Source organism: Lonchura striata, chromosome 1 (genome assembly GCF_046129695.1).
Source record: "Lonchura striata isolate bLonStr1 chromosome 1, bLonStr1.mat, whole genome shotgun sequence".
Classification (NCBI taxonomy): Eukaryota; Metazoa; Chordata; class Aves; order Passeriformes; family Estrildidae; genus Lonchura; species Lonchura striata.
In genome coordinates, this window is record NC_134603.1 from 120,957,714 (window position 1) to 120,968,556 (window position 10,843).

Below are 10,843 nucleotides of genomic sequence, written 5' to 3' on the forward strand. Positions count from 1 at the left end.
AGAAGCCTAAGACTCAGACTGGGAAATTCCCCCAGATTGCAGCCAGGTGCTTATGTGAACAGCCAGTTTGCCACTCAAAACTGGTCAGGAGAAATCTGAGGGGTGTTATTGTTCACTGGTACCTTGTGCATATATGGGATCACAAGTCTGCCTGTAAGTAGCAAAGAAAAAATCCTCCAAAATTGAGCGGTCTAAACAAACCAGGGACACTAAACAGATCCCATTGGAACAAAAATAATCAGAAGGTCTGCATGCAGGACAGGATGTTGAGAATGTCTCCAGCTCTACTGGAACGAAACTGCCCCTGATATCCCTGAAAACGAGGGCTTTTGCCCAGCTGGGAAAGTCTGACTTGCATTGCCTTTGCCTTTGGTGGCAATACTGAGCCTCATTTTAGGAGAGTTGTGGATAAAGAGGGCTTTTTTTTTTTCTCTCTCTAGGCTTCCTTGATCTGATCATGACGCAAAAAACCTAATTACAGCAATTAATACAGAATTAGAATAGTTTCATGCTAACTCTGTGAGTAGCTTTCTAGCAGCAGATTGCTTAGAGATACAGGGTTTGAAGCAAACTCTAAAGCTCTTATTTTCCTGATTACAGCTGTTGAAAAACTAACATGTTGGTCCTCAGAATGAAGAGAGAAAGATGACTATGAAGCCCGTGTGAGTATATTATTCTGCAAAATGCAGCAATACATTAATATAGACAGAGGCTTACAAAAGAACTAAGGAATGTGCTCAGAAGCCAAATCCCGTTGCATTCTCAGGCTCTTTACTACTTTTTTGTGCCAGAAAATTATGCCTACCTGGTTATTTCCCTTTAACGTCACTGGAGAGATAGACAAATCTAAATGCGAAAACAAAACAGGGAGACGTAAAGGAAAGGAGTCAGCTGCAAATGTTCTTCAGTAACTTAAAACAATATTAGGCAAAAACTAACTAGTGCAGAGAATGTAACACATGATAACAGCACGACCTCAAATGACTCACTCTCCATTTAAACTTTAACATCTAGGTCTCTACAGGAATTAGCATACACATTCTGGACACTCATTACCCATGCTTGGTTTTGTATAGCACACAAAAAAAAGGCAAGAGAAAGAAAGTGTAAACCCTTGCCAGCGTATTGTTTGCTGGCAATAGCAAGCAAACCGAATACTGAGCAGTCATGCTTCATCCAACAAGCATAACTGCTAGCCAAATGCAGGCTTACAATTGTTTGGATGAAAAAGAGACTACCATCCATTCACCTCTGTATTAAGGATTTGATGAACTGTGCTGCAGCAAGCTAGGAATCAATCTTTTGGAAAAAACTGATATGAGCATTTACTACAGGATGTGGCAGAGGATGAACTTCTCACATACACAATTTCCAAGAGGAAATAACTATAAGCATCAGATTCTATGGCTCCTATTGACAGGGATCGAAAAAATATCCCAAAACAGCTTCATCAGTGGGAACCATATGTGACCCCTAAAAGACATCAACTTAAGTTTTCTTCTCTTTGCTCAATGCTTTAAGAGACTGAAGATAAAGGAACTAGGCTTACTTTTCTGACAGTTTAACCCCTTCCTCTGTCTCCTCAGTGCAGGCAAGCCTCCTCCGCTGCTCCAGGGGAAGTGCAGGGAATAAAATGGGCTTTCACCCTCTTCCTCCAGTTAGTGCAGTTTTGAAACACTACACCAAAATAGTACCTTCCCATGGTAGTATGCACTATTTCAGCTCCAATGTCCACCCAGGGCTGCAGTAACAGAAAACAGCACCTCTAAAAGGGGGAGTCAGTGCAGTACAAAAATGGATCAAGCTGGAAAGAGAAAGCTTGAAACAGCCTCCACTTCTATAGCCAGTCCATGAAATAGAGAAATAAGGAGATGAAGCTCCTTACGAGAGGTGATTTGGAGCCCTTCCAAATGAGAGGAGCCACTCTCCTTTTCTGTTGAGAGAAAAATAGGGTGAAGGAAAACAGTAGCAGCAATACTTTTTCCTCTGCTGTGGCAATGTAACTTTTAGGAAGGGAAAGAGAATCTGGACCGTGACCTGTGTGGGAGGGGACTTGGGAAACTGTCCCCCCGAATTACCCTGGGAGGTGACAGGTGTGTAGTTCCCTGCCTCCCCTGTTATCAATCAGTATGTCTGTCATCCCTTGGTGCTAGAAAATTCTTTGTTCTTTATACCTCCATTGGTTCCTTCCCTGAAACCGCTCTTTCCCTTTACCCTCATTGGTTATAACCCTGCCACTCGACCCTGACTCTGCCCCCGAAGCCTTCCCTCACTGAACGCTTCATGCCTGGACCCTCCCTCTCTTGTCCCCGTTATAATCCCGATTCCGCCCCCTGTTCGAGGCTCTCAGAGCGAGCTCCCTCCCGGAGTGGTTGTTTTCCCTTCGCTCCCTGAATTGCTGTTCCTCAATAAACGCTCCTGGAAAAAAGCCGCCTGTGAGCCGTCCCGCCTTCATAGAGGAAGATTTCATTACGCTATCCGGCTTTCGAGGACTCGGCTCTCTGACAAGCAGAGTGGTCAGAGACCCAAAAGCCGCAACTGGCGCCCGAACAGACTGGCCCCTCTCAGGAGTCAGCCGCAGAGCGTCTCCTCGGCTGCATCGGCTCTGTGATCCGGCTGCCCGACGACGAAAAGCGCCGTTCGCCGCCAGTTCCACGAGCGGCTGCTCTTCGTTGAAGAAGATCGCCTACCTCGCGGGCTGCAGACACCTCGTCCTGGTTCGACTTCGAGTTTGGGAGCAGACTCCGAACGCGACGAGACCTGCAGCGCTTCCTCTCCCCCTCAGAGGCTTTTTCGTTTTGACAGCGGTCTTCTTTCTGGTGAGTTCCTGGTGCCCTGTCTGGCACCCGACCCTGTCTCTTTTCCTTTTCGTTTCTCTCTTTCTCTCTTTGGGGATTTCCCTTTTTTCTGCAGTGAGAATGGGCAACCGCTTGTCTCCTGCCCGGCGGGATTTTTACCTCCACGTTAAATCCTCCCTTGTTTTGGGTAACATTTCTTTTAAAAAGAGGGACCTTAAGGCTTTTGTTAATCTTATTTTCGATAACTTCCCTGACACCTCCAGGGATGATTTTTCTTCTCTTATTTTCTGGGAAAATATTGGGAAACTGTTATACGCATTACAAGTAAAGGGGAATTTTTCTGTGGGGCATTTTTTTCCACTTTTTCATTCTATTTACACTTTATTTAAACAAAAGGGTGAGAGTTGGGTCCCCTGTTCTCCTAACCTTCATCCCGCCCCCCCCACTCCTAACTCGGTTTCCCCTAAGGGTGGGTCGGGCAGCAGATCCTGCCATAACCAGGCACAGGGCTGCCACCGTCTCCCTGCTGCTCCCCGCCCCACTCTGTCCTCTCCTCGTCCTGGGACTGGCCATCCCAGTGCGACTCTTTCCTCTCCCCAAAGCCCTCAAACCCCTGTACCCAGTTTAAAACCATGTTATTCGATTCCTGATCTCTGTCACCACACCTCACAAAATGGCGCCGGCCACATGGCCGAGCAGCCCGCCACCGAGGGACAAAATGGCGCCTCCTCTCCACCTCCTCACTCCCTTCGGGCCCCTGCCAGTCCCCCTCAGGTTCCACCCCCGTCGGGTGCCGCCCCTGCGTCGGGTCCCGCCCCTACCACCGCGTCGATTGTTACGTCGTCGGGACCCGCCCCTCCAGCCCCCATGGCCACACCCCTGGGTGGGCCCCGGGTGGGAGGGAACCCCCTGCCGGAAGGCCACGCCCCGGTGGGAGGGAACCCCCTGCCGGAAGGCCACGCCCCTGTGGGTGAGCCTGGCCACGCCTCCCCTCAGGCCTCTTCTGGTTCCCACGCCACCGGAACCGGAAGTCGGCCTGGCCGGAAGCAGGCCATCTTGGCCTGCCGGGCTTCATGCCACCGAAGCCCACCGGCCAAGGGGAAGGTCCGAGCCCTTGCCCGTCCTGCCTCATCCTCCGATGAGGATGAGGACAGCGACAGCCCCCGGCCCACACCTAGGCCGGGAGGTGGGTGGGCCCGGATCAGGGCAGAGGCAATTAAGGATGGGGATTTGGAATTCGCAAAAGATCTGGGGCCGTTCGCAGCACCTGTGGTGAGGACCAGGGGGCAGCGGCCACACTGGGAGCAACTCCCATATGTGGAGATTAAAGAACTGAGGAAGGCTGCCAAAGACTATGGTCGAGACTCTCCTTTCTTTAAGAATGTATTGGACCTCACTTTCTCGGGCCATACATTGGTCCAGCATGACGTTAAATATATTGCCAAGTCCCTGCTCACTCCCACCGAGCTTTTATTGTGGGACATTCAATGGAGAAAGCTCCTCAAGCCTCTTCTGAAAAAACACAATTTAGCAGAGGCAATTGGAGAGGGAGAGGAAGCCATAGAAGCCCTGGCAGGGGAGGGGGAGTTCAGCCAGCCAGAGGACCAAATACTGTTACCCACGGAGGTCCTAGATGACATCAAGGAGGCTGGCCGAGCGGCACTGTTAAAAATCCCCGATGGGAAAACCCCGCTCCAGAACTTTTCAGCTATTACCCAGGGCCCAGAGGAATCTTTCATAAAATTCGTGGACCGGCTGAGGGAGGCCATCGACCGGCAGATAGACCATCCTGCAGCGAGGGAAGAGCTCCTGAGAAAGATGGCCATGACCAACGCGACAGCCGAGACAAAGAAGATATTAAGGACTTTACCTCAGGACCCCGAACCCACCATCGCACAGATGGTGGAGGCCTGCACGAAAGCCGCCTCCACCGAGACCACTGTCGCCCTTGCAGTAAGTAAGGGGATTGGGGAGGCGATGTTGACGATGAACACCATCCAGTGCTTCGGGTGTGGCCAGATGGGCCACATACAAGCCAACTGCCCATACTGGCCCCCGGAGCAACCACACTATTCGTACACACCCTCCCCAAGACCAATACCCAGGAACCCGATGCCCTACCATCAGCAGGCGGGAAACGGGTCGCGGAGCGCGGGGAGGGGCCGCGCAAGGACAACAAGTGGCCCCTCACAGCGCCCAGGCCTCCCCACCATCCGGGAGGACCGGTGGCCCAGCGGACAGTTCCGGAGGGTTGGCGGAGCCACGACGACGGGCTCCGCCTCTTCCGTAGAACCCGCAACTTAAATTCAGACACTCACCGGGTCCTCAAAAGCTCCATCACTGTGACTCTCCAGGATGAGGACCTGGTGAGAGTTCCCGCTGGGTTCCTGGAACCCCCTTACCGTAATTGTGAGGTAACAGTGTTAATACTCGGAGATTGCAGGCTCACACCAGACCGTGTTACCGTCGTTCCTGAAGTGGTGTGTTTTCAGCCGGGGTCCGAGGTCACCGTCTCAGTCGTCTGCCATCAACCACCTTGCACCATCACCAAGGGGCTCCCCTTCGCTGCCATGTACCTCCTCGACGTGACCGACCTCACCGATCCACCAGCACAGGACTATTTCGCTGGACATGACTCCGGGGAAGACAATTTTGTCTTCCTCACACAAAATGTTTGCAAATCCAGACCAATGATTGAGACTGTTTTATCGCTTCAGGGAAAGTCCATCAAACTGGACCTGATGGCAGACACCGGGGCAGACGTCACCATCATACCCCGGTCAAAGTGGCCCCGCGACTGGGAGTTGGTGCCCCCTTGTGGCACAATCTCCGGAGTGGGAGGAGCTGTCAACTCCATGCGCAGCAAACACCTGGTAAGTGTGGAGGGCCCTGAGGGACAGATTGCCACCATTCGGCCTTTTGTTGTTTCATCTAACATCATGTTATTAGGCAGGGACGTTTTGTCCCAATGGGGTGCCCGCCTCGATATCCCTAGCCCTGCATGGGATTTTTAGTATGGGCCACTGCGGAGCGCACCTCCCCACCGCTGAATTGGAAGACCGATGTTCCAGTGTGGGTGGACCAGTGGCCCCTTGTGGAGGAGAAATTAAAAGCGCTCCATGAATTAGTAGAGGAGCAGGTCCGCCTGGGGCATTTAATACCCTCCACCAGCCCCTGGAACACTCCTGTCTTTGTTATTAAAAAACCTGGCAAAGACAAATGGCGCCTGCTCCAAGACCTGCGCAGGGTCAATGAGGTAATCGAGGACATGGGCCCCCTGCAGCCTGGCCTTCCCTCACCCTCCATGCTTCCCCGGGATTGGCAGCTCGCAGTCATTGACATCAAGGACTGCTTTTTCAACATCCCATTGTATCCCGGAGATGCCCCCAGATTCGCGTTCTCCGTCCCTTCCATCAATAGGGCGGAGCCTTATAAGAGGTACCAATGGGCCACTTTGCCCCAGGGAATGAAAAATTCTCCGGTGCTCTGCCAAACTTTTGTGGCCCAGGTGCTTTCGCCGATCAGAAAGCTGTTCCCTGAAGCGATCATCCTGCATTATATGGATGATGTCTTGATCTGCGCTGAAACACAAGCTTATCTGCAGATCACACTTTCCAAAACTGTTAAAGCCATTAAAGCTGCAGGGTTTGAAATTGCTGAAGAAAAGATCCAGCTGTCAGCGCCATGGAAGTATTTGGGCTTTCACATTACGGGAAGGACTGTCGCGCCCCAATCTGTCACCGTCAAAGACGACCCACGGACCCTGCGGGATCTCCAGCAGATCTGCGGTACCATCACGTGGATCCGACCTCTCCTGGGACTCACCACGGAGGAGCTGGCGCCCCTCTTCAACCTGCTACGAGGAGATGGCGACCTAGCTTCCCCTCGCGAGCTAACACCTGCCGCCAAAGGGGCCCTGGAGAGAGTCGCTGAAGCCATACGATCCCGTCAGGCCCACCGTGTGGATCGGCTCCTTCCCGTCACCCTTGCCATACTGGGTAAGTGCCCAAACTTCCATGGTCTGCTTTTTCAATGGGACGCTGGGCGGAAGGACCCACTCCTTATCATTGAGTGGCTGTTTCTCCCGCACCAACCAGCGAAAACTATTTCAACTCCTGCAGAGTTAATGGCTAGGATAATAATAAAGGCCAGACAACGCCTCCGGACCCTCGCAGGGTGTGACCCGGCGTGCATTTACTTACCTCTTAATTTGGAACAATTGGAATCCCTGCTTCAGACAAACGAAAGTTTGCAAATTGCTTTAGACAGTTACCCTGGACAGATTTCCATTCATTACCCTAAACATAAAATATTCAAAGACACGTTATATTTGGCCCAAAAGTCATTCAAAAATAAAACACCTATTAAAGGTGCTCTCACGGTGTTCACCGATGGGTCGGGAAAATCCCACAAATCGGTGATCACTTGGAAGGACCCGGAGAGTCAGAAGTGGGAGTCTGACATCCAACTGGTTGAGGGTTCCCCCCAGATCGCAGAACTTGCTGCGGTCGTGAGAGCATTCAAAAAATTTCAGCAACCTTTCAATCTGGTAACAGATTCGGCTTATGTTGCCGGGGTAGCAGAACGGGCAGAACACGCCCTGCTCAAAGAAGTTCAAAACAAACAGTTATTCGATTTGCTCACGGAATTAATCTGGCTGATCTCCCACCGAGAGCAACTCTATTATATTATGCACGTCCGGGCTCACACAGACCTGCCAGGAGCTATTGCAGAGGGGAACCGGATGGCCGACCTCCTTGCAATGACATCTCATTACTCTGCACCTGCACTTTCATTAACCTTACCAGACATCTTTGCACAGGCAAGGCTCAGCCATGCGTTTTTCCATCAAAATGCACCTGCCCTTGCCCGACAATTTAAAATATCAAAAGAACAAGCCAAAGCCATACTAGCCACATGCCCAAGCTGTCAGTCCTTCGCCCTTCCACCGCTGCCAACGGGGATAAACCCCCGAGGGTTGGCAGCATTGAAGCTGTGGCAAACAGACATCACTCACTATAATCCTTTTGGCCGCCTGAAATACCTGCATGTGTCCATAGACACATTTTCTGGGACCGTGTTCGCGTCACTCCACACTGGTGAAAAAACAAAAGATATCATCAAACATCTATTCATGGCATTTGCCACATTAGGAGTCCCAAAAGCCATCAAAACGGACAATGGGCCTGGATTCACCTCGACAAGATTCGCACAATTTCTACAACAATGGGGAATTGCCCATTCCACCGGCATTCCCCATAACCCCACAGGACAGGCAATAGTGGAACGCTCCCACAAAGAGTTAAAAAGGCTGCTAGAACAACAACACGATTCGGCTCTGGCCATGACACCAGTTGAAAGATTATGCAAGGCACTTTATGTTCTTAATTTCTTAAATTGTTCTGACCGAGAGCCGAATCCCCCTGCACTCAGACACTTTTGCAATAACACCAGGGCAGTTTTGAAAGAGCGTCCGCCAGTCCTCATCAGAGACCCAGAATCAAAAATCATCTCAGGGCCGTACCCTCTGATAACGTGGGGGAGAGGGTACGCTTGTGTTTCCACAGCCCAGGGTCCCAAATGGATTCCTGGAAAATACGTCAAACCGTACCTGGAGAGCACTACCACAGACCCCCCAGCGAGGAGCAACCCAGCGACCCCATCACAATCACCACCAGATAATGCAGTGGCGTGGCGACGGAGAAAAAAGAAGAGGACCGGAAGACCACCCAACATCGTCTCCCGGGTCCTCATCACAAGGACATACCTACCTCTGCAAGACTTAACAACTTCCGCCACCCCATCCCCTCCTGTGCCGTTCCCTCTACCCTCATACCTAACCCGTCATCCCTTTACCCCTCCGTCCTGAAATTTATTTTTATTTTAACCCAAAAGGGGGAGCTGGGGGAGGGGAGGGAACCAAATGTATGTTGGTAATATTGTTTTGTTTAATTTTAGTACTAGGATGGCTGCCAGAACATCATTCACCCAAAAGGAACAACAGAAGATGTCCCACTGCGCCCAGCTGGTTGCAGCCACGCTTTCCATCCTCCTGTGGCTGCATGTAGCAGATGGCTGGGTGGTACCACAGCCGAAAGAAAATGTCTGGATCACGCTGGCAAAGTCCTTGCAGCAGGATAACCTATGTCTGGCCATGGGCAACGTGGACAATCCCCTGTCCACTTGCCTGGTAGGGGTCCCCTTGGTAGCTAATGATTGGCTGGTATCCAATTCCGACCTGCTCCGAACCACGGGTAGGAGGCCTAACCCGGTCGATACTTGGGATGAGTGGACCAAAATTTTGCCCAACAGCAAAGAGGAACCCCAAGAATTGGACTTACTGGGGTCCTCCACAGCTAGATATTGTGTCAAATTCTATTATAGGAGGCCAAGTCAAAATTGGCACGGAATTGACTTGGCCAAAGACACATACCGGAAAGATGTAACACCTATCAGTAAAAAATATAACAGCCAAACCTGGTGCAATTATACTAGCCAGGTGATTTCGGTTTCATCCACTCATCCCAAGACATTGCCCAGGGGGATGTTTCTTATCTGTGGGGACAGAGTATGGTCGGGAATTCCATCTCGGCTCCAGGGAGGCCCATGCAGCCTTGGCAAGCTTGCTACCCTCACTCCAAACAGAACTCAAATTCTGGATTGGAAAAAAGAGAGACAATTGGCACGCACCAAAAGATCATATGCTCAATTCGACGAAAATTGTGACTCCGAAATTTACGATTGGGGAAAAACAAAGAGGGTCGCTGTATCCATCTTTTTACCATGGTATGCAGCAGCTAAGGCCCTCGGTGAGCTTTCTCACCTGGAGTGTTGGATAAGTAAGCATGCCAACGCCTCGTCTGCCGCCCTCTCCGATCTTCTGGCAGACCAGCAAACCACCAGGCAAGCCACATTACAAAACAGAGCGGCTATTGATTTCCTGCTGCTCGCCCATGGCCACAGCTGCGAGGACTTCGAAGGATTGTGTTGCTTCAATTTAACATCACGGAGCACTTCCATCCAAGCCAACATCCAGCGGATCCGGACCGAAGTACAGGACATCAAAACGGAAACTTCGGCTGTGGACCCCGTCCACAAACTATTGATGCAGTGGGGCATTCCCGGGTGGGCAGCCTCCATTTTAAAAGGACTCTTTTGGATTTTCATAATTATCCTTCTGATTTCAGTTGCCTTAACCATCTTCAAAAAGACGCTTACCAAGACTTTGGCAAATATTTATTTAATTAACAAGAACGGGGGAGATGTGGGAGGGGACTTGGGAAACTGTCCCCCCGAATTACCCTGGGAGGTGACAGGTGTGTAGTTCCCTGCCTCCCCTGTTATCAATCAGTATGTCTGTCATCCCTTGGTGCTAGAAAATTCTTTGTTCTTTATACCTCCATTGGTTCCTTCCCTGAAACCGCTCTTTCCCTTTACCCTCATTGGTTATAACCCTGCCACTCGACCCTGACTCTGCCCCCGAAGCCTTCCCTCACTGAACGCTTCATGCCTGGACCCTCCCTCTCTTGTCCCCGTTATAATCCCGATTCCGCCCCCTGTTCGAGGCTCTCAGAGCGAGCTCCCTCCCGGAGTGGTTGTTTTCCCTTCGCTCCCTGAATTGCTGTTCCTCAATAAACGCTCCTGGAAAAAAGCCGCCTGTGAGCCGTCCCGCCTTCATAGAGGAAGATTTCATTACGCTATCCGGCTTCCGAGGACTCGGCTCTCTGACAAGCAGAGTGGTCAGAGACCCAGAAGCCTCAGACCTGGACTGAACTGTCATGGTACACCAGCAAGTTTGTTTTTGGTGTGAAATTGCATTATATATTCAAAGCATTCTGCAGGTATAATTTGTAAAAACATCCTCAAGATAATATCAGAATCCCTGTAACTTAGAATAATACAACCTGTCAAGGAAAGAGATGTGTCCACAGGAAAAAAAAATTCTGAATGTGCAATTAGAAGATGTACTAAACAAATAACCATAAATGGAACAAACCTGTTAAAATAATCTTTTTTCCATGCTCAAATGTTACAGGTTTAATAAA

At 50.6% G+C, this 10,843-nt stretch overlaps 1 protein-coding gene across 1 annotated transcript; it reads left to right on the top strand.

Annotated features, from left to right (window-relative positions):
* Nucleotides 1-2,755: 2,755 nt before the first annotated feature.
* Nucleotides 2,756-10,452, top strand: LOC144247213 (uncharacterized). Its single transcript, XM_077787210.1, has 2 exons — nt 2,756-2,819; nt 8,757-10,452. Exon 2 carries the CDS (start codon nt 8,764-8,766, stop codon nt 10,120-10,122), a length of 1,359 nt encoding a protein of 452 aa, XP_077643336.1. The 5' UTR covers nt 2,756-2,819; nt 8,757-8,763; the 3' UTR covers nt 10,123-10,452.
* Nucleotides 10,453-10,843: the final 391 nt, after the last annotated feature.